Source organism: Ogataea polymorpha (assembly GCF_001664045.1).
Source record: "Ogataea polymorpha strain NCYC 495 leu1.1 chromosome Unknown OGAPOscaffold_2, whole genome shotgun sequence".
Taxonomy (NCBI): domain Eukaryota; kingdom Fungi; phylum Ascomycota; class Pichiomycetes; order Pichiales; family Pichiaceae; genus Ogataea; species Ogataea polymorpha.
In genome coordinates, this window is record NW_017264699.1 from 1,448,377 (window position 1) to 1,473,286 (window position 24,910).

The 24,910-nt window shown below is 49.2% G+C and overlaps 17 protein-coding genes across 17 annotated transcripts; 11 read left to right on the forward strand and 6 right to left on the reverse strand.

Annotated features, from left to right (window-relative positions):
- Window positions 1-663: 663 nt before the first annotated feature.
- OGAPODRAFT_44328 (uncharacterized protein) lies at window positions 664-891 on the reverse strand (the record flags this gene model as incomplete). Its single annotated transcript, XM_018355465.1, has 1 exon — window positions 664-891. A coding segment is annotated over one exon (228 nt), but the record flags the coding sequence as incomplete, so codon positions are not given.
- Window positions 892-1,209: 318 nt separating this feature from the next.
- On the forward strand, window positions 1,210-2,041 carry OGAPODRAFT_93130 (uncharacterized protein; the record flags this gene model as incomplete). Its single annotated transcript, XM_018357279.1, has 1 exon — window positions 1,210-2,041. One exon carries the CDS (start codon window positions 1,210-1,212, stop codon window positions 1,999-2,001), a length of 792 nt encoding a protein of 263 aa, XP_018212714.1. The 3' UTR covers window positions 2,002-2,041.
- Window positions 2,042-2,049: 8 nt separating this feature from the next.
- OGAPODRAFT_15950 (uncharacterized protein) lies at window positions 2,050-2,774 on the forward strand. Its single transcript, XM_018354074.1, has one exon. It carries the CDS (start codon window positions 2,056-2,058, stop codon window positions 2,725-2,727), a length of 672 nt encoding a protein of 223 aa, XP_018212715.1. The 5' UTR covers window positions 2,050-2,055; the 3' UTR covers window positions 2,728-2,774.
- Window positions 2,762-2,938, reverse strand: OGAPODRAFT_46137 (uncharacterized protein; the record flags this gene model as incomplete). Its single annotated transcript, XM_018355512.1, has 1 exon — window positions 2,762-2,938. One exon carries the CDS (start codon window positions 2,936-2,938, stop codon window positions 2,762-2,764), a length of 177 nt encoding a protein of 58 aa, XP_018212716.1.
- Window positions 2,939-3,118: 180 nt separating this feature from the next.
- On the forward strand, window positions 3,119-4,592 carry OGAPODRAFT_15951 (dihydrolipoamide acetyltransferase component of pyruvate dehydrogenase complex). Its single transcript, XM_018354075.1, has one exon. The coding sequence runs from the start codon at window positions 3,147-3,149 to the stop codon at window positions 4,548-4,550; it is 1,404 nt and encodes a 467-aa protein (XP_018212717.1). The 5' UTR covers window positions 3,119-3,146; the 3' UTR covers window positions 4,551-4,592.
- Window positions 4,593-4,684: 92 nt separating this feature from the next.
- Window positions 4,685-6,051, forward strand: OGAPODRAFT_93133 (uncharacterized protein; the record flags this gene model as incomplete). The annotated part of the gene is made up of 1 exon (XM_018357280.1): window positions 4,685-6,051. The coding sequence occupies one exon, from the start codon at window positions 4,685-4,687 to the stop codon at window positions 6,044-6,046; it is 1,362 nt and encodes a 453-aa protein (XP_018212718.1). The 3' UTR covers window positions 6,047-6,051.
- Window positions 6,052-6,168: 117 nt separating this feature from the next.
- On the forward strand, window positions 6,169-6,597 carry OGAPODRAFT_7392 (uncharacterized protein; the record flags this gene model as incomplete). Its single annotated transcript, XM_018355871.1, has 1 exon — window positions 6,169-6,597. The coding sequence occupies one exon, from the start codon at window positions 6,169-6,171 to the stop codon at window positions 6,595-6,597; it is 429 nt and encodes a 142-aa protein (XP_018212719.1).
- Window positions 6,598-6,635: 38 nt separating this feature from the next.
- OGAPODRAFT_75739 (uncharacterized protein) lies at window positions 6,636-7,835 on the reverse strand (the record flags this gene model as incomplete). The annotated part of the gene is made up of 1 exon (XM_018356072.1): window positions 6,636-7,835. Exon 1 carries the CDS (start codon window positions 7,825-7,827, stop codon window positions 6,637-6,639), a length of 1,191 nt encoding a protein of 396 aa, XP_018212720.1. The 5' UTR covers window positions 7,828-7,835.
- A 56-nt stretch (window positions 7,836-7,891) lies between these two features.
- On the forward strand, window positions 7,892-8,494 carry OGAPODRAFT_15953 (uncharacterized protein). Its single transcript, XM_018354076.1, has one exon. The coding sequence runs from the start codon at window positions 8,017-8,019 to the stop codon at window positions 8,392-8,394; it is 378 nt and encodes a 125-aa protein (XP_018212721.1). The 5' UTR covers window positions 7,892-8,016; the 3' UTR covers window positions 8,395-8,494.
- Window positions 8,495-9,006: 512 nt separating this feature from the next.
- OGAPODRAFT_12194 (uncharacterized protein) lies at window positions 9,007-9,447 on the forward strand (the record flags this gene model as incomplete). Its single annotated transcript, XM_018353312.1, has 1 exon — window positions 9,007-9,447. One exon carries the CDS (start codon window positions 9,007-9,009, stop codon window positions 9,445-9,447), a length of 441 nt encoding a protein of 146 aa, XP_018212722.1.
- A 154-nt stretch (window positions 9,448-9,601) lies between these two features.
- OGAPODRAFT_75741 (uncharacterized protein) lies at window positions 9,602-12,886 on the forward strand (the record flags this gene model as incomplete). Its single annotated transcript, XM_018356073.1, has 1 exon — window positions 9,602-12,886. One exon carries the CDS (start codon window positions 9,602-9,604, stop codon window positions 12,842-12,844), a length of 3,243 nt encoding a protein of 1,080 aa, XP_018212723.1. The 3' UTR covers window positions 12,845-12,886.
- Window positions 12,887-12,919: 33 nt separating this feature from the next.
- On the forward strand, window positions 12,920-15,288 carry OGAPODRAFT_15956 (uncharacterized protein). Its single transcript, XM_018354077.1, has one exon. The coding sequence runs from the start codon at window positions 13,045-13,047 to the stop codon at window positions 15,223-15,225; it is 2,181 nt and encodes a 726-aa protein (XP_018212724.1). The 5' UTR covers window positions 12,920-13,044; the 3' UTR covers window positions 15,226-15,288.
- Window positions 15,289-15,345: 57 nt separating this feature from the next.
- OGAPODRAFT_15957 (uncharacterized protein) lies at window positions 15,346-17,524 on the forward strand. Its single transcript, XM_018354078.1, has one exon. The coding sequence runs from the start codon at window positions 15,357-15,359 to the stop codon at window positions 16,833-16,835; it is 1,479 nt and encodes a 492-aa protein (XP_018212726.1). The 5' UTR covers window positions 15,346-15,356; the 3' UTR covers window positions 16,836-17,524.
- OGAPODRAFT_75744 (uncharacterized protein) lies at window positions 15,346-17,525 on the reverse strand (the record flags this gene model as incomplete). Its single annotated transcript, XM_018356074.1, has 1 exon — window positions 15,346-17,525. The coding sequence occupies one exon, from the start codon at window positions 17,523-17,525 to the stop codon at window positions 16,899-16,901; it is 627 nt and encodes a 208-aa protein (XP_018212725.1). The 3' UTR covers window positions 15,346-16,898.
- A 176-nt stretch (window positions 17,526-17,701) lies between these two features.
- Window positions 17,702-18,683, reverse strand: OGAPODRAFT_93140 (uncharacterized protein; the record flags this gene model as incomplete). The annotated part of the gene is made up of 1 exon (XM_018357281.1): window positions 17,702-18,683. One exon carries the CDS (start codon window positions 18,681-18,683, stop codon window positions 18,153-18,155), a length of 531 nt encoding a protein of 176 aa, XP_018212727.1. The 3' UTR covers window positions 17,702-18,152.
- Window positions 18,684-19,347: 664 nt separating this feature from the next.
- OGAPODRAFT_46436 (uncharacterized protein) lies at window positions 19,348-20,934 on the forward strand (the record flags this gene model as incomplete). The annotated part of the gene is made up of 1 exon (XM_018355518.1): window positions 19,348-20,934. One exon carries the CDS (start codon window positions 19,348-19,350, stop codon window positions 20,932-20,934), a length of 1,587 nt encoding a protein of 528 aa, XP_018212728.1.
- OGAPODRAFT_93142 (uncharacterized protein) lies at window positions 20,054-24,836 on the reverse strand (the record flags this gene model as incomplete). The annotated part of the gene is made up of 1 exon (XM_018357282.1): window positions 20,054-24,836. The coding sequence occupies one exon, from the start codon at window positions 24,834-24,836 to the stop codon at window positions 21,087-21,089; it is 3,750 nt and encodes a 1,249-aa protein (XP_018212729.1). The 3' UTR covers window positions 20,054-21,086.
- Between the last annotated feature and the right edge of the window lie 74 nt (window positions 24,837-24,910).

The window sequence follows — 24,910 nt, forward strand, 5'->3', positions numbered from 1 at the left end:
AGCAAAGGATTTTCTGATAACATGGTGCGAGAACAGTGCCGGCTTGTTTCTATCAAGAAATGCATCTTCTGCATTGCACAAGATTGTTTGGAGCCCAGAAATGGTCGATCGACGGGTCTGTCTAAGCCATGGTTGGGAGGTGCAGGGAACTCCGCAAAAAGCAGCTATTGGACAGCTCAAGATCTGAACAGAAACGAAAGGTGAGCGTGTATGAGTAGGACAGATACCTGGAGCTTGGGGAGTTGCAAGTGGTCGCCTTGAACTCGCTAAACGAGTTTGTGCCAACGTGTCCGGGTAACCGCTAGATCTCGACGAATAAAAAGCTGGGAATTAGTAAGAACAAGCGAGAAAAGGCACGATCCGGCTCGTGAACGGGTCTTTCAGCAAAGCCAGTGCCCGATCCCGCAAGTCCGCGAATCATTGTTGACCATGAAGATCAGTTGATATAGAAATTAATTTATTAAACCTATAATCTGCTCAACAAACTATAGGCGTCTTATGACTTTGCCTCCAACATACCCAACCATGTAATCACGTTCTAAGGAACAAAAAGGCTCCGACGGCAAGAATAAGGCCGGCTAAGGCAACAAGAGGCAATGAAGAACTGTCGGATGATGACGAAGATGCAGCAGACACAACTGGCTTGGCAGGGACGCCACCTTTGAGCTCTCCCACTTCAAGGCTAGCCAATATCTCGTGGGCGTCTTCCGAATGTCCAATATCTTCGAATGGTTCTGTAGCATCGGTTCCGGCGCAGTCCATGATCACCTCTTCTCCTCCTGGATGTTCGTCCAAGTATTGGCTGCAGTCGTACACTTTACCTTTGTAGACGATATACAAGTCATCTCTGGTGTTGTGTTGGGCGACCTCTTCAGCTGTGAAGACTTTGGACATGATACAATTTTTGAAAGTATTTTGGTCCGTTTTTTTTTTCTTATCTGGTACTCGTATAAGTTACTTAATCAGGTTAAAAAAATCGTGTCTGATGAATTTGTAACAAGCGACAAATTCCGCATATCGGAACCCAAGAACTGTTCTTTGCTCATATTAGCAAGTTGCCTAGCGAAAGGGGTCCTTTTGAATGGTCTCTGTGGGGTTGTTCGATTGAGAAACTAGGCTGGCTCGCCCAACAAAAACCTCTCCCTCCATCCGTACACCACTAATCTCAGATCAAAAAAATTTTTAGTAGATATTTTTTTAGGAATTATAATGGCCCGTAAAGCTGTGTCGATCCCACCTTCCAAGAAGGCTCCCTCGCGCTCGCCAATTCTGACTAGGACCCGTACTAAAAAGGTTAGTCAGGAGCTGATAGAGGAGTCAAAACCAGAGAAAAAGAAAGAAGAAGTCAAGTCTGAACTGGAAAACGATGAAATTGAGCTTCCTAGTGACAGTGACAGCTCTGACGACGCTGAGGAGCTCCAGGGCTTTGAGTCTGCTGACTATGAGGAAAGCAAAGAACAGGATAACGTAACTAAGACCAAGCACACGGTGCACACCGTGACGAAACCTGTTGAGACCGCTAAGAAGAACTCCTCGAAACCTAGCAGCAAGTCCAAGCACGGTGTGATATATGTGGGCAGACTGCCTCATGGATTTGAGGAGAAGGAGCTGAAGAAGTACTTCAGCCAGTTTGGAGAAATTGTCAGGCTGAGACTTTCGAGAAACAAAAAGACGGGAAAGTCGAAACATTACGCATTTATCGAGTTCGAGCACGCAGAAGTGGCCAAGATTGCTGCGGAAACCATGAACAACTACCTGCTGTTTGAACATCTGCTCCAATGTGCCGTTGTTCCGGCTGAAAAGGTGCACGAGAACCTGTTCCAGGGAGCCAACTCCAAGTACAAGCCCGTGCCGTGGAGCAAGATCGCGCAACTCAAGAACGACAGGCCTAAATCCAAGGCCCGGTGGGAAAAACTGCAAAAGAAGTATCAGGATCAGAACCAGAAAAGACTCCAGAAACTCAAGCAGCATAATATCGATTACGATCTTAGTGCTCTATAGGGAGGGTGTAAGGTTGTATAATTTTTAGCAAATAGCGAAATCAAGGTTATTACGATGGCTACTAAATTCGAGCATCCTGTTTACGAGAAGATCTCAAAGTACTCTTTCTATCTTTGCTCCACGTCTCCTCGTCGTCGGGAGATCTTAGAAATGCTGGGGTTCGATCCTGTAATCAGGCCGTCTCAGTTTGAGGAAAATCTGTCGAAGCTAGATTACACGGTAGAAGAGTACGTTGTAGAGACTGCCAAAGGCAAATGTCTGGCTGTTTGGGATCAATTGAAGAAAGAGAACAAAACAGATAACGTGTTGCTGCTTTCTGCCGACACAGTTGTCGAAAACGAAGGTGTGATATATGAGAAGCCAAAAACACAAGAAGAGAATTATCGGGCAATTTGCAGGATGCGCGACTCGGAGAAGCCCGTTCGCGTTTTCTCTGGAGTCGTGGTGTTGCTGAGTGACGCCAGCACACAAAGAAAGCCCGACAAGTGCAAGATCAAGACGTTCACGGAAATAACAGAGATAGTTATGGAAAAGTCCGTGAGCAACGACTTTATAAGGAAATACAGCGAGTGCGGCGAAGGCCACCAGGTGGCGGGCGGATTCAAAATCCAGGGCTCGGGAGCTTTGATGATGAAAGGCATAAACGGAGACTACTACAACGTGGTGGGGCTTCCATATACGAAAACGTTCCAAACGATCTGTGACATGTTAGATACACATCTATAGACAGGCAGCGTAGTTGCATAAACAATATATTCACTCAGGCAGTTGGCAAGGGAGAAAGCAAGTTAATGAGGTTTGGTCTGTTGGAGGTGGATTGCCAGCCCAGGTAAATGATAAAAGGGATCCATCCGTAGTGGGCGATGGTCTTGGTGGTGTCAAGAATTTTGGATAATCTCTCTTTGGACTCTTCAGAAAGGTTCAGGCCGGCGTTCATGATGAGAATTGTTCCAAGAGATGAAAAAATGTGCGAAAAAAAAAAAACAATCGACCCCGCCAAGTCGATCGACGCTTGCAAAAGGCAAAGGAAAAGACCGATCCGCGAAGGACGACTTTTTACGGCGAGGAAAAAAAACAGCAGCTGATTGAATTTGATTAATCCTAATTCGAGGCAATTGCTCATAACATCACCTACCAGCTATAAAATGTCTGCCATTGCCACGCTTAGATTAGCTTCGCGTCCTGCAGTCAGGCTCTCTAGAGCCCCAATGCTGAGATTTGCGGCCCTAGCAAGATACTACTCCTCCAAATTCCCAGAGCACACCGTCATCACCATGCCGGCCTTGTCGCCAACCATGACCCAAGGAAACCTCGTGAAGTGGCACAAAAAGGTTGGAGATGCTTTGCAGCCTGGTGAGTCCATTGCAGAGGTCGAAACCGATAAGGCGTCGATGGACTTTGAGTTCCAGGAAGAGGGGTTCCTGGCTAAAATCCTTGTTCCAGACGGAACTCAGGACATTCCTGTGGGAAAGCCGGTCGCCGTCTACGTCGAGGACAGCGGCGACGTTGCTGCCTTTGAGGATTTCACCGCTGCAGACGCCGGTGATGCAGGTGCTCCAGCCGCAGGCGAGCCAGCCAAGGAAAAAGCCCCTGCTCCTAAGGAGGAACCAAAGGAAACGCCAAAGGAGGCACCAAAGGAATCCCAGCCAGCCAAAAAGTCATCTCCTACTCCATCCGGCAGAATCTTTGCCTCGCCACTAGCCAAAACTATTGCTTTGGAGAAAGGCATTTCCCTCAAGGAGATCAAAGGTACTGGTCCAAACGGACGAATTGTGGCCAAGGATGTCGAAAACTACAAGCCAGCAGCTCCAGAAGCTTCTGCCGCCCCAGCTGCCCCAGCAGCAGCCACATACCAAGATATTCCATTGACTACCATGAGAAAGGTCATCTCCAAGAGGCTGACCGAGTCGAAGCAAACGTCCCCCGACTACATTGTTTCCTCGTCAATGTCTGTGTCGAAGTTGCTCAAGCTCAGAGCCTCTCTGAACGCTGCTGCCAACGACAGATACAAGCTTTCGGTCAACGACCTGCTGATCAAGGCCATCGCCAAAGCCTGTGAGAGAGTGCCTGAGGTCAACGCCTATTACATGGAGAAGGAAGGAATCATTAGACAGTTCTCAAACGTTGACGTTTCGGTTGCTGTGGCCACTCCTACGGGATTGATCACTCCAATTGTCAAAAATGCACACGCCAAGGGCCTCGAGACCATCTCCAAGGAGGTCAAGGACCTCGGCAAGAGAGCCAAGGAAAACAAGCTGTCTCCAGAAGAGTTCCAGGGTGGAACCATCACGATCTCCAATCTGGGAATGAACCCTGCTGTCACGCTGTTCACGTCGATCCTCAACCCTCCACAATCGGCTATTCTGGCCATCGGCACTGTTGAGAAGAAGGCAGTGCCTGATAAGGCCAGTCCACACGGCTTTGCGTTCGACGACGTGATTAACATCACGGGAACGTTCGACCACAGAACCGTGGACGGTGCCAAGGGAGGTGAGTTCATCAGGGCTCTGAAGACCATCGTGGAAAACCCGCTGGAGATGCTTTTGTAAGGGATCTAGATCAGTGTAAGAATGTATTAGACAAGATGTGAGAAAAAAAAAATGTAGGGTAACCTTTCTGTAGATGGACCTAGATATTCAATTCTTCCCCATAAATTAAAGTTAGGAACAACTGCTGATAAATTATGAGCGGGTCATCTGGGCTGGGTCAGGCCGAGCTGACCTACCTAATAGTGTTTTGTGCGCTTGTCTCACTGATGCTTATTTGTGCGCTTGTCACTCTCATATACTACTTATTCTTTAGAGATTCGCTGCTTGGAGCTCGCCATGACGAGAACAACGTGATCTGCGACGTCTTGAAGTATAACCCGGCAAACTACCGCAACCAGGCTCTATTTCAGTCTTTGAACGAGGTGGACAGATTACGCTTTGCTCTGGCTAGACAGTTTTTCGAGGAAAAGCCTCCTATTCTGCGCTTTAATAACACCCCGGGCGAAATTGACACAACCTATTTACTAATTAGAGACCGCGGCATCAGCAGCTTCTATTTCGAGACATACTACGATCAGATATCGGAGATTAGCCAGTCCTTGTGCCATTCAGAGGCTGAGGAGGCGTCCGAGACGACCGCATTGTTGCAGCCCAAGAGACCAGATTATGCGCGGGCACAGTTCAAGAAAGTGCCTTTTTACGTTGAGGATCTCACAGAAATATCTTTCGTAGGCTCTGAGCAGAGTAGCGCCATTTTGAACCTGCCAGTGCCGATCAGAAACCGCAAGAACGACACAGTCTATTTCGAGGCCAAGCTATACGACTTCGACCATCGCCGCTGCATGATTTCTGTTGGTCTTTGCACAAAGCCGTATCCGAACTTTCTGCTGCCAGGACTCCATCCTTATTCGCTGGCTGTACAGACAGATGGGTGTCTGCGTTTGAGCAACAGGCCGTTCCCCAACGATCCCGACTTGCCTGTTATTTTGCCTCAGCTGCTGGAAGGAGACGTGATAGGAATTGGCTACAAGGCCTCGAACGGTACTGTCTATGTGACGCACAATGGGAAGAAAATCATCGAGGCCGTTCAGAACCTGAAAACAGAGCTCTATCCATGTATCGGTGCGGTTGGCGGGCCCTGCACGGTCTCGGTGAACCTGGGTCAGATTGGGTTTGTTTTCATCGAAGCCAACGTGAAGAAATTGGGCTTCTGCGAGAGCCAGAACGAGGGCACCATCGGCGCACCACCGCTATACTCCCCTAAATTGATCAAGAACGATATTCTTCTAGACCAGGGAGAACAGCTGCCTCCAGAGTATCCTTCAGACGAGGAAACATTTTTCGGACCCAAGCCGTATCTCGAAAAATCCAAGAAACGTGTGGGAACTCCGGAATCTGACCCACCTCCCTATCTCGGGGGTAATAGCGAGAAGACGTCGCTTGACGACGACCAGCCCAGCGTCATGGACCCCACAGAGTATGAGCGACGAATCGATAATATAGGAACTTCCCCTGCACTTGGCACCAGCAAGACTGCGGGAACGTATATAGGATAATGGAGAACGCTACTAATGAAATCGCCCGTTAGCTACATATTGGTGGCTGTAGCAGCTGCTTTTTTTTTCAAGGCAGTGTAGAAAGTCAAAATCTGGCTTTCGACTTTTTCACATAGTTGTCCATGACACTAATTAAACAGAGCGACCAGTTTATCCAAAAATCGCTCGAGCTGCTCCAGGCGAGCCCGGAGGACACAACTGTGTCGATAACATACACACACTCGAGGGCGAAGTCGGCCAAGGTCGGCAAGCCGGCCAAAGCGCTGATCAAAATCAAGACTTACAATCCCCAAACCGGCATCTGTTTGAACTTCAAGACCCACAAAGCAAAGGAATTCAGCAGGATGATTAATGTTCTTGGGCCTAGAGGCAGCTCCATGACGAAGGTCGAGAAAGAGAAAAAAACCGTACATCTGGATGGTTTCTCTAGTGTTATGAGTAATGTTGAGTTCAAAGAGGAGACCGCACCTGCTCCAGCAGCAGCTCCTGTGGTGGAGCAGGCTGAGACCGGAGGCAAGAAGAAAAGCAAAAAGAAGGGCAAAAAGAAGTAATGTATTATACATAGATCGACCTTAATGAACCACCACGAGTTAGGAGTGCTTGCGTCCTATATTGAGCAGGTTGCTCTTGTGCGTCTTTTTGTAGATCATGGTATCGTCCAGCGGCACGCTGTCGTCACTAAGCTCGTCTGAGTCGAAGTCCGCTTTTCCTGCTGGCGAGCAGACAGGACACGATGCCGAGGCTTTTGGCGGCGTGCTGTCCCTTTTCAGATGTTTAATCTGGACCTGTGGTGTTTTGGGCTCACCTGGATCCATCTTAGGGGCCTTGGGTCTCTTTTGCTCCACCTTGACGACACCATCGCCAACGGTAATCACTGTGAGAACGTCGGCATTGTGTTTCAGAACTTGCTTCTGTTTGAGCAGCCTCGAGTTCTCAGCCTCGAGTTTTTCCAGCTCTTCCTGCGTTGTGAGAGCGAGCCGCTTCATTTTCTCCTCGTTGGATGCCAGCTGATCGTCTATGGTGTCTGCAGAAACCACTTTTTCGGGCGTAGCTGGCCGTTCAGACTTGGCTGGAGATGGATTGTGGGGTTCTGGCGCTGGCGCCGTTGCAGCAGAGGTAGCTGAATTTTTCAGCTCCGCCAAAGCCTCTCGCAGCTTCATCGTTTCCATATAGTACTTGTCAAACTTCTTCTTCACGAGCTGGCTTGTCGATGTTATACGGTGGTTCTCGTCCTGTAATTGTCTGATTTTTGCGCGGAGCTCAGTGTTTTCGCGCCGCAGGATTCTGTTTTCGTCCTTGACCTCATCAAACTCCGTGCTAATCTTCCTCACAAGTGAATTTAGTTTTTCGCCCTGCGCGCTGCGATCGTAGCTCAAAACCTTGTAAGTTTGCTGGAAAAGCGACCTACTGGGGTCGTCATCGTCGCTTCTCGAAACGTACATCTTCTTGTCGGCGTCGAACACGTCGTCTGCGAGTTTTTCTGAGTCCTTCAAACCGTAAGAGGGCTCGCGTTTTTTCACGGGACTTAGGTTGTAGGACCGGCCCACCTCAACCGAGTCGTCAAAAGATTGGTGCGCGTGCGGTTTCGTGGGCGTGGAGAAGTACTTGTGGTATTTTTCCGGAACGTGTTGTCGCAGGACAGGCTCGTAGTCACCGTAATCTCTCCAGAATTTCTCGCTATCAAGCACCTTCCCACGGAGATTGCCGTAAGGCAGTGGATTGCCGTCCAGTATGGCTTGATAGTTATCCTGGTACTGCTTTAAAGGAAGGATATCGAGCATCAATAACGAGCGCTTCGCAAAAATAAACAAACAATTATTATAGTAACATATATGGTTCGAGGTGTAAAAGTATTTAATTTATGTGGCCTAGAATATATGGGTATCTAAAGAAGACCGATCAAGACACCGAGGCCGAGGCCGGCGGCATTGGCAACGAGAGCCGGGGCGCCTGCAGAGACCTGCACGTCAATGGACGACGATGGAGCTGCTGCAGAAGAAGAGGAAACGGAAGAAGTGGCCAAGGTGGTGGAAAAGCTGGACTGCTCGGCAACGGAAACGGAGCTGGATGCCGAAGTGGATGGGACAGCCGATGAAGCAGCCGTGGCAGAAGAAGAAACAACGGAAGAAACAACGGACGAAGAAGACGAAGCAGCACTGCTGGACGCCTTGCTCGAGGAGCTTACGGTACTTGATGAAGAGGCCTTGCTGCTGGAGCTGACGCTGGCGCCGACGGATTTGCAAACGCTCGAGAAAGAGCTTGCAGCGCTGTCCGCATCGCCACCGCACTTGGATTCCAAACATGAGGACATCTCAGAGGATTCATTGCTGCAAACACAAGCAATCTGATTCAACGACGAACACTGGGAGGAGCTCTTCACAACCTCGGCAGCACATGCCAACAGACATGCTGGAGGAGTGGCAAGAGCCGGTGCGATGTTAGCTAGAACAAAAACGAGTGGCACAATGAACGACTTCATGAAGGAAAAATGGGGAATGAAGAGTTGTGTATATTATTTATATTTCGTTTTTCCTGTTATTGTATCACCCGAGACAATGTTCTAAATGCGGAAGTTATTTTTAGAAGGGCGGGTAACAGGGTCTAGAAAGTCGAAAAAAAAAAGGCCGAGGTCAGCCAAGGGCCAGACCCAGGCTGCTGAGTGGTGGTGTGCAGAGGGCAGGGCGTTAGATACTGGACTACTGTCTTTTGGACAAGTCGAATAACGTCTTCTGAAAGAATAACGTCCCGCTGGTACGGACCTGGCCACCTGCTACTTATAGAAGTTTACTCCTGCAGGTCCTGCGACAGAGTGCTTTCGAGGCCATTCTTTGCACAGAACCTCGGGATGCGCTGCACGTGACTGGGTGCACGTGACTGGGATCTTTTCCGAAACGGGAGAGTTCTCGCTGACGTGAGCAGTTTTTAAGGATCAAGAACAATTTGCGCCGTTTTTCTACGCAATGCCCAATCCCTCCTCGCGGCTCCTGAAAGAGCTAAAACTTTTCCAGTCCAACCCCACGTTGCAGCTTTTCCCCTCTGACAACCTCAACGTCCAGTACGTGGACATGAGGGTCCCAGACAACCCGCTCTATCCAGACACCATCCGTCTGCGATTTATACTCGATAAAGATTACCCTTTCGCTCCCCCGCAGGTGCAATTTGTGCGATCGCATCCGATCCCGATCCACCCCCACATTTACTCCAATGGACACATCTGTCTCAATATCTTGTACGACGGCTGGACCCCCGCGCACACCCTGCATTCTGTAGCTCTTTCGATCCAGAGCATGCTCGCGGGTAACACCGATGCTTCAAGGCCAGAGGGAGACCAGAAATATTGCGCGACAGCTCCCTCCAACCCGCTACTTTCCAGATTTATGTTTGATGACGATTCCGTCTAAGGAGGCTCATTATAGCTTGCCCTGTAAATATCACTCGCGTATTTTGCCCAACCCTGGTTGGTGCCAAAAATTTCTGTTACTTTTTATGCTCTCAAGATTTACACTCTGTTTAAGTCGTCTTGCTGGGGCTCAAATAAATCGTTCTCTGCGCCACATGTCTCAATATAGAGTATTGAGTCAAAACCTTGAGAAACCAGACATCGACGACCGCCAGTACCGTCTGATCGAGCTGCCGAACGGACTGGTGTCGCTGGTGATCTCTGACCCTACCACAGACAAGTCGGCTGCTGCGCTGGACGTGAACGTTGGCGCGTTCCAGGACCCTCCGGAGTTGCCTGGATTGGCTCATTTTTGCGAGCATTTGTTGTTCATGGGCACTTCTAAATACCCTTCGGAAAACGAGTACAGCTCCTATTTATCTAAAAACTCTGGCTTCAGCAATGCCTTCACGTCGTCGGAGCACACAAATTATTATTTCGAGGTGGCCAACGACGCGATGCACGGGGCTCTTGACAGGTTCTCGCAGTTCTTCATCTCGCCGCTTTTCGACCCGAATTGCAAGGACAGAGAGATCAACGCGGTGGACTCTGAAAACAAGAAAAACCTACAGGCTGACATTTGGAGATTGCACCAGCTTAACAAGTCGCTCACTAACAGGGAGCATCCGTATAGTGGTTTTTCTACGGGTAACAAGGTTACCTTGGGCGAAGATCCTGTCAAAAGGGGTTTGGATGTCAGAGCAGAGCTCCTGAAATTCCACAAAAAGTACTATTCCTCCAATATCATGAGATTAGTCATTATTTCGAATGAATCTCTCGAAACTATGACCAAATGGACCGTCGACATGTTCTCGGACATTGCTAACAAGAACGTGACCCCTCCAATTTATAGAAACTCTCCGTTCGACACAGATACATACAACGGCTATCTGATCCGTGCAAAGCCCATTATGGAACTGCGGTCTTTGCAGCTTTCGTTCCCCATTCCTGACACGAGACCGAACTGGGACTCAAAGCCAGCAAAGTACCTTTCGCATCTTATTGGCCACGAGTCTGAGGGGTCCCTATTGTTCCATTTCAAACGTCAAGGATGGGCCAATAATCTGAGTTGCGGCCACGAAACGATTTCCGCAGGATATTCCGCATTCATCGTCAACGTGGATCTCACTCCTGAGGGCCTGAAAAATTATACTCAGGTGTTGCAGCATGTGTTCAAATATATCCGTCTGCTGAATATAGAAGGTCCGCAGAAATGGATATTCCAGGAATTGCATGACCAGAGCACCACTAGCTTCAAATTCATGCAAAAAACAGGAGCAAGTCAATCAGCAAGCAGACTGACCGGCTCTCTCCATGGATTGGAATACTATGACACCCAGGGCCAGGACCCGTTGCAGAAAATCAAACAGATTCCGCCTCGTTCAACAATTCCTTCCGAAAAGCTTCTGAGCACCATGATCGTCAGAAAATACGATCCTGAGGCAATTAGCAATATACTCTCGTACTTGAGACCAGACAACTTTCGCGCAATGCTGATAGCTAGGGAGTGTCTAGAAGGCGAGTCCGTGTTGACAGAAAAATGGTATGGTACAGAGTATCTGCCATCCAAGATCGAGCCCCAGCTTTTACAAAGTTTGGTTGATATCTACAGTGGTTCTGCTCCCTCAGAGTACAGTTTACCGGAGCGCAACATCTTCCTCCCAACCAAATTCTCCCTGGTCGAGCCTCCAAAAGACGAGTCCAAAGAAATTGTTTATCCAAAACTAATCTGCAACACTTCTGACTCGCGAGTCTGGTACAAGGTCAACACGAAACTCGGTGGACCAAGATCCAGCGTCACGCTCAAATTTAACCTTCCTGGATCCACCTCTACCCCGTTGAATTCGGTCCTGCTCTCCCTTTTTGTTGAAATGCTTGATGACGAGCTTAATAGCATGTCATACCTTGCAAGCATCGCAGGTCTGCACCACGAAATTGGTCTGGCAAGGTCCGGCCTCAGTTTGTCCATCAGCGGATACTCTCATAAGCTCGACAATCTTCTCGACAGGGTCACCAACACATTGCTAAAATTCACCAATGACGAATCTGTGTGGAACGAGTCAAGAGAGGAGCGGTTCAACATTATCAAAGAGAAAATGTTGCGGAACCTGAAAAACTTTGGCTACTCTGTGCCTTTCCGTCAGATCGGTCCAATGCTCTCTGCTCTGATCAACGAAGACTCCTGGATGATAGACGACCAGATAGACTGTTTTGATGCCGCGACATTTCACTCGCTGAAGAGTTTTGTGTCCAACTTGTTTGGTATCTGTTTTGTTGAAATGTTTGTGATTGGAAATTACAGCAGGCAGGAAGCCTTGCACATCAACCAGCTGGTGGCTTCCAAACTGACCAAGGCCCTTTCATTTACAGAATCGCAGTTCACCAGGGGCCGTTCGTTGGATCTTCCTGCTGGCGAAGAATACCATTTTGTGAAGAAGAATGTTGACGAAGAAAACGTCAACTCGTGCGTGGAAACATTTTACCAGCTGGGCTACATCACGGATCAGCGCGACAGAGTGCTAGCTGAGCTAGTTTCACAAATAATTCACGAGCCATTCTTTGACCGTCTAAGGACCAAAGAGCAGCTTGGCTACGTCGTCTTTTCAGGAATCAGACAGACCAGAACTACGTTTGGGCTGCGACTCTTGATTCAAAGTGAAAAAAGTACTGGCTACTTGCTTGATAGAATGTCGAGATTTCTGGTGAAAATAGGACACAAATTGTCTTCCATGGACGACAAGGAGTTTGAAAAGCATGTGAATGCAGTGATTACAAAGAAGCTACAGAAAGTGAAGAATCTCTCAGAGGAGAGAAGTAGGTTTTGGGACTCTATTGCATCTGGTTTCTACGACTTCGACAAAAGAGAGTTGGATGTTGAGACGTTGAGAACAATTAAACGCCAGGAGCTTATTGATTACTACCATAACAAGATCTTGGACTCGTCGCAGCACGGGAAGCTTGTTGTGCACTTGCAAAGCCAGGTTGTTCCAAAGCAGTCTTTGGTAAGCCGACTCACAAGCACTATTTCGAACTTGGTATTTGATATGCCTGAGTACGACTCTGTGGACCTGAACACCAACCAGCTAAGTGAACTGATAGAGAGTAAGATCACAGAGGACACCGAGATTACCAAAGACGTTCTGGAGTCCATTTTTGACTCCTTCACTCTGATTCCTGACTTTAACCACAAAGAGCAATTCATCACTGCTATTTTGGACGAGCTCAAAAAGGAGTACAAGTTAACCAATACCATCGACAACGTCGGCGAATGGAAGTCGCAGGTGCCGCTTACAGGGGCCCCCAACGCCCACATCCCGGAGAAGTTCATGGATGAGGCCTTGCTCGAGCCCAAACTATAAATTTATAGATTACGTAAATCCAGAGATAAAAAATGTGTGGAGGTGACAGAAAAAGTATGATTGACGAGGAAACCCCCTTAATTCAGCAGGCGCCAGAACCCTACGATGCTCCGCTCCCAGAGATAAGCAATAAAAGGCCAGAGAGACGGCGACTGCAACATCCCCGTACAATTGGCTTGGTGTGCGTCCTGTTGCTTTTTATGGCGATTGGTGGGTATAAGCTGATAAAGAGCACGGGGCAGGTCTTTTTGGATGCCGCGCGACTGGATCTTACAAATGTGCGGGTGGCGAATGTTACCGACGATGGGTTTGAAGTGGTGATTCGAGGAGATTTGGAATTTGATTATGATCAAGTTAATTTATATCGTCGAACATGGGGCCGGCTATTAAGCGGATTGAATGCGGTCCAAATATCACCTGACGGTCCATTTGATATGAATGTGTGCATAAAAAAAGAGAAGTTGTGTATTTCCAGTGTGGAGCTGCTGAAACCTTTGACTGTGAGATTAAGACAGCCTCAGACTATCGAGGCGGTTGCGCTTATAAAGCCCACAAAGGAGATGGCACGGCTTATAAATCCCATCAGTCGCGGGCCCGAGAAGGTGGTCTTTAGCTGTTCTGTTGTGTGCGGTATTGATGTCAATGGACACTCAATGGGACAACACACGGTGGCTGGAGCTTTGGCCCTAGAACTGGACGGGGGCCGTATAATTCGAAGCGTGATGAAGGACGCCGTTCCGGAAAATCTTGAGATCAATGCTGATGGTAGGCAGGTCACTGGTTTTACGGTTGTGAGACTATCAAGCGTGGGTTTGGTGGACTACACAGCGGACGCAATGAGCTGGGAAGTGCTGATGGCAGGTTGCAGCAAAGTTTCTTCAGTTGCCACCATTAGAACCGGCAAGTTTGGCTTCCACGATCCGATTCTGATACCCACGGAATTTACTGTCCATCCTCTGGATGAGGACCTCCTGCTTGACTGTGGAGATGGCTCTGCAATCAGCAAACTGTTGACAAACTTTTCAAGCAACCTAGAGGTTCCGATAATTGTCAGGGCGAAGCCGCTAAGCACGCAACCTCACTGGATGCGAGACATTTTTGACGATCTTGAAATCGATGCTGCGCTAGCTATTGGACAAATTGACGAGCTTGGCGGTGGTATTGACGCTGTCGACATTGAATACCTGGGGGTGCGTGCACAGGGAGATGCATTGCTGGTGTCGTCGGATGTTTCGATCAAGTACAACATTTCTGAAAGCATTACTGTGTCGGATATTGACATACCATTTGTGAAGGGAGAGGTGCACTGTGGTCCAAACATAACGACTCTGGAGATGCGAAACTGGCAGGCCTCGAAGTTGCACTGTAAAAAGCAGACCTTCGGTGTTTCGCTTGACGAGGCAGTACTCAAGCCGGAAGATTCCAACCTCATCAGAGACCTGGTTCAAAATGTGGCCTCAGGCACCTCGGTCAAAATACCAATTCGCCCGGTGCTAGATATCCAGGTAGTTTCGGAGTTTATGACCACCACAATCAGTGGTCTGAGCACAGAACTAGAATATGCTGTGCCTGGTGTTCCTAACGACCAGCTTTTCAGGAGTCTAGGCGTCCGGCTCAATGAGCTTGTGCTGCTTGAATCTTCGGCTAAGCACTGCGCCATGGTGATCAACGCTGCTGTTTCCACCAACGTAAACCTTGACAGCACCCTGGAGGGACTCAGGTTTGACTTGCAGTATAATGGATCAATAGTTGGCCGGATCGAACCGGGTCCGGTCCATCTATCGCCCGAAAACTACAGCAACACCAGTGCCAAGCTCATCATGCAACTCGACACGGATATCGACAAATCCCGGCTCGAACGCATGCTGGGGACATACCTATCGGGACTACATCCGACGATTGAGCTTATTGGCCGCCAGGATTCGCAGTTGGCCGCCTTCGTGGCCGGCATCCGGGTCCCCATGCGGCTACCCCAGATTTCGCGACAGGAAAATTTGCCGCACCCCGTGTCGCACGAGAGTATTTTTCTTATCGACTCGACAATGCACATTATGTCATCGGAAATCGAGCTGACGGTGTTCAACCCAGTGGCGAACAGCGAGGTGGTGGTCGACTTGATCGAGGCGCAGGCAAGCCACGACAAAACCATTCTGGGTTACATCAGCAAGGAGCAACGAATAGTTGTTCCACCGGGACTGTACAGGACACCCCGGATTCCAGTGACGTATGCGACGAGCGGGATAGGTGCCGATATTTTACGCAAGGCACTGAACGGGCAGCTGGAGATCGACACGTCAGCCGTTATGCGCGTCCGTCTTGGTGCGTTTGCCGTCGAGCTGCTTTACTCCGGGTCCGGCACTTCGACCAAGATCCGTCTGTAGCGCGGGGGAAGGCCCCATGTGGCTGAGAAGATAAGTGGCTAGTGATTTCTCTACAATAAAAATTATGGGGAAAAATATGTAGGTCGAAAGGAAAATATTCATCCTTTAGCCGGCTACGTTCTTGCTATTAAATGTCCGAAGACCTGGCTGAAATTGAAGAGCCCAAGATTCCGGGCAATTATTCTGCACGCAAGCAGAACAGGTGGCTTCCGACCTCGTCGAGAGGCGACGAAAACGGCGCAGACAACAAAAGCGAGCGACATGTCCCACCCCACGTCCATGAGGACATAGACGAGATTCACAAGACAGTGTCGCGCTTCCACGTGTCCCCCGCCCAACTTTATTCCACAGATTCTGGGAAGCTGTATCATGCGGGATGTATTTGCATCGTTTTGGTGGGGCCGCCTGCGCGCGGTAAAACCAACTTGTCCATCAGTCTGTGCAGGTATTTGCGATGGCTGGGAGTGCGGGCCAATTTGTTCCACCTGGGCGACATCAGAAGAGAGAAGACAAAGCACGTGCCGTTTGACTTTTTCGACCCGAAGCCGGAAAGCGAGGAGGCGAAACGGGTGCGCCAGGAACTGACCGACCTGGCTGTACGAGACGTGCTCAATTTTTTCCAGAACGACATGGGCCAAATCGCCATTTACGACGCAGTCAACGGCGTGAGCTCACAGAGGCGAGAGCTCGCACGTGTGCTACAGCAGCACAGCGTGAAGGTGATTTTTATCGAGAGCCTGATCGACGACCCGAAACTGCTGGAGACCAACATAGCTGACGCGGCAAAATCGCCAGACTACATCAACTGGGACGCCGAGGAGGCGATTGCGGACTACAGGAAGAGGGTTAGCGTGGTTGCTCACTCGTATGAGGAGATGGACGAGGAGGAGCTCACGTACATCAAGTTTATCAACTTTGGTGAGAAGCTGCTGGTGAACAAGTCGAAGCACGACTTCCTCACGACGAAAATAATATTCTATCTGATGAACTCAAAAATCAAGAAAGGGTCTATTTATTTTGCGAGATGCTCCAACAACAAGCTCGATTTCAAGAGCGACCCGCCCCTGGACGCCAAGGGCCAGGATTACGCGCACAAGCTGTTCGACACGATGGTGAAACATTACCGGGAACAAGGCCACGACAGTCTGCCTGCAGACTTGCAGGTGTGGACGTCTGTGAGACTGCGCACTACACAACTGGCGCAGGTGTTCAAGGATGTCGGGCTCTCAGTGACGCACCGCCCCGAAATGACGCAGCTGAACCCTGGCGATGCTCACGGACTCACAGACGAGGAGCTAAAGGAAAAGTTTCCCGACGACTATCAGAGACACCAGCTCGATCCGTACCACCACCGGTACCCAAGGGCAGACTGCTACCACGACCTGGCGTTGAAGCTGGAGCCGCTGATCATGGAGATCGAGCGCCTAACGAACGACGTGCTGGTCATCGCGGACGAGACGGTCATCAGGGTGTTCTACGGCTACCTGATGGCCTCGTCGTGCAGCGACATCCCCTTCCTCAAGTTCCCGCAATCAGAAGTCACGAAAATCACCTACAATGCTTACATGAACAAGGCAACCAGAATCAAGATCGAGGGTCTAAAGGAGTAACGTGGTGCTCAATCCTAAATATTTTCATATTCATGTGTACACACAAACAGGGAAGGCTAAACTCTAGAGTGTGTCTGGCACGGGGGCTGCGGATACTGCCGAGACACTTCCGCTAATAGCGGTTGCTAGTTTGTCGGCTATCTCGTTGCCATAAATTCCGCTGTGTCCGTAAACGTGCTTGAAGCACAGCGGCCCCCATCCAATATTTGCGTACTGCGTATTGATTTCGCGCACGTTGACCATAATCGCTCGGATTTCGTCCTGGTTCGCGACAGATTTGCCCTTTCTGGTTCGCCACCCATTGGACTGCCATCGGGGGTACCATTCTGTCAGACACCCTATCACGTACTTGGAGTCTGTCATGATCTGGAATTTTGTATGGGTGTGTTCTTTTAGGTCATCAAGAATGATCCGCGTGGCCTCGTGCACGGACAGTAGCTCCGCCCTATTGTTGGTAGGTTTTCCGGTAAGCAGGAAACCATAGTTGCGCGGATCATTACTGCCAAAGAACACAGCAGCACCCGCCTGCGCGAGCTCAGAGTTTTGGTTGTTCCGGCACGAGCCGTCCGTGTAGACATTTACCACGGGGTCTCCATGAAAATCGACATCATGATGGTGAATTGGACACCCCACTGAGGTTGAGACCGCGCGGGCATGCAGGGTGGGGATAGCGCATCGTCGAAGAAACATGAGGGTATTTTTTTTTTATTTTTTTATCTGCACTGCACGGCTATGCAGTCTGTAGTTGAAGTGTGTTCCAAAGATATATTATTGATCGTGATTCAACGGTGCGGAACTCGTGCAAATCTTTTCTGACGGTCACGTCGTCGTCAAATTAGCTTTTCTGGGCAAGAGAATTTGTACGGGGAATATACCAGGTGCCCGATATGGCCTAACTGTCTATTTAATTATATCAACCAGATATAGAGCATGTAGTACAGATCATTGACCTGGTTACCCGCGAGCAAGCGGCCGTTGATTTTTAGGCGTACTTCACACGAGGGTTCTAATTTATCTTTATTCGCCGATCTTCAAAGGTGAGCTTTCCAATGCTGTGCAACAGGAGTCGTACGCATCAGAACATGCTCAGAAGGTTCCCAGACGATCAATCGTGAAGCTAATTTACGCCCGGAATATGGACCGGCGTCCAGCAGCAATTTTTGGCTTGTCGTGGCAGTGGAAGTGTCTGGCCAGTGAAGAAATCAATTCGTCAACGGAGTCGTCGCGTCTTGGAAACCAGTAATGAAGGTGTCCCCAAGATTATCCTGTCGTTCCGTGCGAATCAGCCGCATTTCACAACTATAGTTGTACCCGACGCTACTTCCATTCCATGCTGGCCCCCTCACGGGCCAAGGCGTCCGCCATCTCGTTGCCGTGATTATTGGCGTGCCCACGCACCCAGTCCACGGTCAGTCTGCCAAAACCATGTCGAGAGTATTCCTCATTAATCCGGTCTATCAGGCCAAGGATCGCCTCGATCAGGTCGCGGTTAGCCACGGGTTGTTTTTTCGAGTTTTTCCAGCCATTCTTCTGCCACGTCTTTGACCACACCAAAATACATTTCACGCAGTACTCTGAGTCCGTGAGAATCTGGTACTGCTCGCCGTTGCCAAACTCAAACTCCTCGAGTATGGTCTCCAGAGCCTGCTTGATGGCACTCAGCTCTGCGCGATTGTTTGTCTGGACAGGCCCCACCAATGGCGCGGCCGTGTTGCGCGGGTCGTCATCCCCAAAAAACACGCCGTACCCAGCCTTCGCACGCGATGGGTCGTGGTTGAAGCTGCATGCGCCGTCCGTGTACACCGTGTACACCTGACGTGTGGCTGATGCCGGTTTCTGCGAGGCCATAAAAAAAAAATGAAAATTTACTATGTTTAGGGCAACTAGGCCCAGAGACGTATACGCAGTTTTTTCACGCTGTTGAAATAAGTGCAACCATGAGACGTTTCAATCCGCTTTCAGAGATCAAACCTACACATTCAGCAGATCTAGTGCGTTTCTCTCTCCACACTCCAGCCACATCTGTATTTTTCTGTCAAATGATACCAACCGTAGCAGACCGTATAGATACGATATTTCCTTCTCATCCTCAGTGTGCTTCGTTCTATCCTGCGGAATTCCCTGTTCACCAAAAGACTGTCATGTTGTTTCCAAACCATGCTCTGCAGACACTGTTGTGATCCACAACCGCGCCTCATCCGAGAGTTCTTGTCTGGAGAATCAAACTGGCTTCCCAACTATTTGGAAGATTGGTAGCCAGATAACTGTGAGATCAGAGCAACGGCGGCTATTTAGCATTCATGTAATGTGGAAGCAATTGGCCGAAAATAAGCCCCTTATTGTCCCAAACCAACTTCTCAAAACGGGACCAACTAGCATAATTCCCGTCCAGCAAGGATTGTCTCTTAGTGCTGCTATGCGGCTTTCTATTTGTGCCTTAATTTTCGCGACGTTTGGCTAAAAAATGCGATACTTATCTCAGATGCCACCTAAAAAATTTACCCCTTTCTTCATGAAGCTGACGTTGAAGAAATGGCGTCTGCCCAAGCAGAAGTCTTCGTGTGCACCTGATGGCGTCAACACAAACGTCGACAACGACGTCACTCCGCTAGAAAGACGTACCTGGAACGTATATATGATTATCGGCTTCTGGGCCTCGGATTACTTATCTATGCAAACCGTTGAAAATCCCTCTAACTCGTTGCTCATGGGGATGACTTGGAAAACAGGTCTGAGCACTTCCCTGGTAGGCATGGTGCTTATCGGATTGCCGCTGATTTTTAACGGGGCTATTGGGGCCGCTCTCCACGTTCCTTTCCCCGTTGCTGTGCGCTCCTCCTTCGGCTATCATTTTTCGAAATTCGCAGTTGTCACCCGGTGCATCACGGCAATTTTCTGGCATTCGACCCAGACTTTTTCTGGCTCGTTGGCAATGACCGCGTGTATAACGGCGATATGGCCATCTTTTGCCCGGATCCCCAATAAAATTCCGGCTACCATGGGCATCACCTCGCCACAAATGATTGGCCATTTTGTTTTTTGGTCGCTGCAATTCCCATTTCTACTCATCCCCCCTCATAAGCTCAGATGGTTCTTTATCCTGAAAACCATCATAGCCACTGCCTGTCTGGTGGGCACGGCCGCAGGAATGGCCAAAATCGCCGGCAACTCAGGAGACATCTGGAACCAGGAATACACAGTTCACGGAGCAGAACGCTCGTGGCTGTACGTAAAACTGCTCAACTCCAATGTCGCCGGCTGGGCCACCATGGCTACCAACATAGCCGACTTCACCAGATACATGAACGACCGTTCCAAGGCACAGTACGCGCAGGTCGTGGTGCTGCCCGCCTGGGCCACGTTTGTGACCATGATGTCTCTGGTGGCCTCTTCCGCCGGTAAAATGGTGTACGGGTCCTACATCTGGTCTCCAACAGAGTTTGCCGAGCACTGGACGGCTACTGGCTCCAAAGGCCGTGCTGCTTCATTCTTTGTGTGCGCTGCTTGGTGTGTTTCCCAAATTGGCACAAATCTTTCCGCCAACGTCATAACTGGAGCCAACGACCTTGTCTCGCTGTTCCCCGAGTACATTAATATCCGTCGGGGAGCAGTGATTATTACAATCATTTCCGGCTGGGTTCTGCAGGCCTGGAAAATAGAAAACTCGGCAGCTCAGCTGGTGACTTTTATTTCTGGTCTTTCCAGCTTTTTGGCTCCTATTACTGGCATAATCATAGCCGATTACTGGGTCATAAAAAAGCAGCACCTGGACGTCCCTGCCTTGTATGATCCAAACGGTAGGTACAGTTACTACAAGGGATTCAACTGGCGTGCTGCGCTCGCGTTTCTGGTTGGAAATGTGCCGTGTCTCCCAGGCCTGGCATCGGAGGTCGGGAACGTTTCTTTAAATGCTGGTATCTTGGAGCTATGGTACATGTCTTACTTCTATGGGTTTTTCTCGTCGTTCGCAGTGTACATTGTCACCAGCTACTTTTCGCCGGATAAACGGTCCCAAGTTAGTGAAACAATACACTATATCTACGAAGATGAGGAGGTCGAAGAAGTAGACATTGTCATTGAGCCAAAATTAAAAAACTAGATTTTGGAATTGGGAGCTGGTTCTGCTGGAATTTAGAAAAGCCTACTTCATACTCACTACTTGAGCCCAAACTATGGCTCATGTCCGGCAAATTTGGCCCTCCTACATTTGTGGCAGTTAAGATATTTCTTCGTTTGCAATTGCGGGACTGATTAGATAACCGACTCCACACCCTTGATGATCATAAGAACATCGCCGGGGTTGACGATATCTCCCTCCTCGACAATAACTCCCAGAACCTCATATTTTTGGAAACTAGACTTGTCCTTGATATGCACAGGAATTTCCATCTTCATGGCTTCCAGAATCACAAGCGGATCTTCTTTAGCAACAACGTCTCCGGCCTTGCACTTGATTTTGAAAACGTTGGATGGCATATGCGACGTGATCTTGATTGCTCCAGGAACGTTGCTAATGTCGTCGGATTTTGATTTGGAGGCAGCAGCAGCAGCCTTTTCTTGCTGCCACAGCTCAAAGTCAGCCTGTTCCTCACGATTGCACTCTTCAAAAGCCTGAAGCTTGCGTTTTTTCAAATCTTTGAGCTCGTCGTCAATCGAGTCAAGGAAACTCCTGTACTCCACGAAATCGAAAACACCCTCGGTAGGCTCGATCTTCATTTTTTTCGTGAGCAGTAGATTGTTCATTCTTTGCAGCTCTTCCTCGTCAACCTCATAGAAAACCACCTGGTCAAACACTCTAAAAGGCCATGGGTTCTCGTGGATTCTGCAGAACGTATCCCAGTACCAGTTTGGCAGCGTCATACCCCACATCATATATCCTCCAGGGGATTCCTGGGGATAGATGGATTGCAACACAGACCCGGTAGAAATCGTTCCGCTAGGAGTCGACGTACGTGTAGGGTTGTACTTCGAGGCAGAAAGTCTGCATCGAGGATCCACAGTGGCCATCAGCACGTTAGCACATAGGAACGTAATTGCAACCACCATTTCGGGCTTGCCTATAATGCAGCTCTTAAACTGCTCCATGTCCTTGATAAGGTTTGCTTTCATGAGATAGTCGGTATTTTTTGGCAAGTACGTGGCATGGGAGCGTTGAGAGTGCATATACCTCTCCAAACAGTGGTCGAGGGCCGAATGTTCAAAGGCGACAGGCAGTCTAAATGTTCTTGATGGAATCTTCAGCTTGTCAATCTGCGGGATAGAAGCTTCCAGTTTGATCAGTTTCTCCAACAGATCAGCTCTGTCCACTTCCATTGGATCAAACAGGACTCCCATGGCTCCTGTACAGCACTCTATGCTCTCAAACATTCCTGGCAGCTGTTTTCTGATTTCCGTCTCCATCACGTGCTGGCGGCCGTTTTTGAAGAGATCGAATTCCAAGTTACCAAAGTCGATCACAATCATTCTTTCTCCTGCCTGTCTAAAGCAAACCTCTGGCAAGGTTTCTGACAATTGTCGTCTGTACAAGAACTTGCCAACCTTACTATCTAGTGGCTCGTACTCAGGAAGCTCGTCGTTGAACTTTATGGACGAGCTGCTAGGACGTTTGGAAATCTCCTCCAGATACTCATTCCGCTGCTTCATGAGTTTGATAGCATCGTTGTACGTGATAGGAGTAAAGTGAATTTTGCTGTTGATGGCAGCCTGGCCGAACTTCCAAAAGTCTGCCTCCGCAGGAGCAAAAATGCAGACAAATCCAGAGGCAGTGGCTCCATCCGGCCCGTAAAGAGTCATCACAGACCCAACAGCAGACAAACCACAGGTAGGATAAGGATATTCTAGCACGTTACTTGGGTGGCCACCGCCGTCACCACCCGAAGGCCTGCTAAACTTCATTTCTGGGCCGTCCAGACGGGTCGCACCTCTGTTGGAGTTGAAATTAACAGAGTATGGAATGGAGTAGAGTTGCTCCATTCCTTCTTCAGAGACAATATCTGGCGTGTCATGAGGACCGCCAATAACACGGACGACGTTCGTGAGTCTTTCGTAGTCAGGAATGAGCGACTCAGGGAATTGGTAGCCGGTCTTGAAGACCTCGAATGGCTCTCGTTCTGAGATATCAAGACAATCTCCTGGGAGAATAATTCTTCCCTGGTGGCCACCAAGTTGCAAACTTGGCAGACAGCCCTTGGAGCCAAGGTAGTTGGCAACTCCAGGGAAGCCGTCTTTGATTGCCAAATAGCATTTTGCGGCAGAGCCTAGGGGCTCTTCTATTTCAAGGAGACTGCCCGCCGGGATGAACAACTCTGTATACATAGGAACATCCTTGTCATCAAGTGTGACTTTAAATCTGCCACCAGCAAGGGCAACCACTGCTGGAGCATGGAAACGGATAGCCGGACCCTTGAGGTTGATTTCGAGAGCTTCGCAGTGCAAATGGTTACCAACAATGACGTTTGCTATTTGCAAAGCCAGCGGGTCAACTGGACCACCAATAGGCACTCCAAACCTGACCTTACGTCTTCCAGGAAGGTCCTGGATGGTGGTGTATGCTCCTCCGCTTTCGAACTCAATTAAATGCGGCTTGAAGACAAATCCTGATAAAAAGCTGGTCAGCGTATTTCCTGAGCGGAACTCGGGGCTGTCCAGAATATGAACACAATACTCCACGTTGTTTACTGGGCCCTGGATTTTGATATCTTTCAGAACTCTGATCATGTTGTCACTCGTCCGGACTGGAGACCAGACCATCACCTTGGCCAGAAGCGGGTCAAAGTAAGGCGACACCTTGCTACCGGTCTCAATCCAGTGGTCAATTCGCACCTGGTATTCCCCGTAAGTGCCGTCTTCCGGCAACGAGACATTATGCAAAATTCCGGGACACGGAGCAAAGTTGCGAACTGGATTTTCCGCGTACACACGGACTTCTATCGAATGGCCGTTGGGGATCTCGACGCCGTTTTTGTCGTATTTCAAATTGGCTTTCAAAATTTCAACGGGAATCCCAGACGAGTTGCTTTCGTATTCTGCTTGCAACAGCATGAAATAAACCAAATCGACGCCATACACCATTTCTGTAATTCCGTGTTCCACCTGCAACCGGGTGTTGACCTCCAGAAAGTAGAAGTCGCCGGTCGTGTCGTCCACCAAGAACTCGACTGTGCCGGCAGACTTGTACTTGATGGTAGAGGCCAGACGTTTTGCTGCCAGGCTCAGACGTTCGCGCAGGTTGTGCTTGCTACCAAGATCCGACACAAACGGCGAGGGACACTCTTCAATGACTTTTTGGTGTCTTCTCTGGATAGAGCACTCTCTTTCTCCGTAGGTGACCACATCACCCAGACCGTTACCAAACATTTGGACTTCGATATGGCGACCTTTCTCGATGTACTTTTCGACAAAAACACCGGCATTGGAGAAAAGAGACGTGCCTCTGGAAGTGACCTCAGCGAAGTTAGCCACAAGTTCGCTTTCGTTGTAGCAGACCTTAAGACCCATTCCTCCTCCTCCTGCTGTGGCCTTCAAGATCACAGGATACCCGATTTTGTTACATTCAGAAACTAGCTCCTGGCTGTCGCTGATCAGACTGGTTCCAGGAACCACAGGCACGTCTGCCTTGATTGCAATATCACGAGCCAGATGCTTTAAACCAAACTGTTCGACCGACTCTGAAGAAGGACCGGCAAAAAGAATGCCGTTCTTGGCCAGCTCTGCTGCAAACTCTGAGTTCTCAGAAAGAAAGCCATAGCCAGGAATAACAACGTCGATATTGTGCTTCGTGGCCAGCTCGATAATCTCTGGGATGTTGGTGTATGCGCTGGCTCCAACTCCGCTCAACAAGTAAGCCTCATCCGATAAACTCACATGAAGTGACTCAAGATCTTCTTTAGAGTAGATGGCAACGGCCGTCAGCTGGTACTTGTTGCAAGTTTTGATGATCCGCACAGCAATTTCGCCCCTGTTGGCAATGAGCACCCGTCTGATATTCTTGAAGCTGGACATATGGTTTGCAATACGTGATGACTGACTTTGGAGCAAATAAAGTTTCGCCATATCTTATCAAAACCATCGTCCCT

What these genes read in the sequence shown, in the direction of transcription:
- OGAPODRAFT_15950 (XM_018354074.1), top strand. Translation starts at nt 2,056, where the DNA reads ATGGCTACTAAATTCGAGCATCCTGTTTACGAGAAGATCTCAAAGTAC.
- OGAPODRAFT_15951 (XM_018354075.1), top strand. Translation starts at nt 3,147, where the DNA reads ATGTCTGCCATTGCCACGCTTAGATTAGCTTCGCGTCCTGCAGTCAGG.
- OGAPODRAFT_15953 (XM_018354076.1), top strand. Translation starts at nt 8,017, where the DNA reads ATGGACGACGATGGAGCTGCTGCAGAAGAAGAGGAAACGGAAGAAGTG.
- OGAPODRAFT_15956 (XM_018354077.1), top strand. Translation starts at nt 13,045, where the DNA reads ATGGCGATTGGTGGGTATAAGCTGATAAAGAGCACGGGGCAGGTCTTT.
- OGAPODRAFT_15957 (XM_018354078.1), top strand. Translation starts at nt 15,357, where the DNA reads ATGTCCGAAGACCTGGCTGAAATTGAAGAGCCCAAGATTCCGGGCAAT.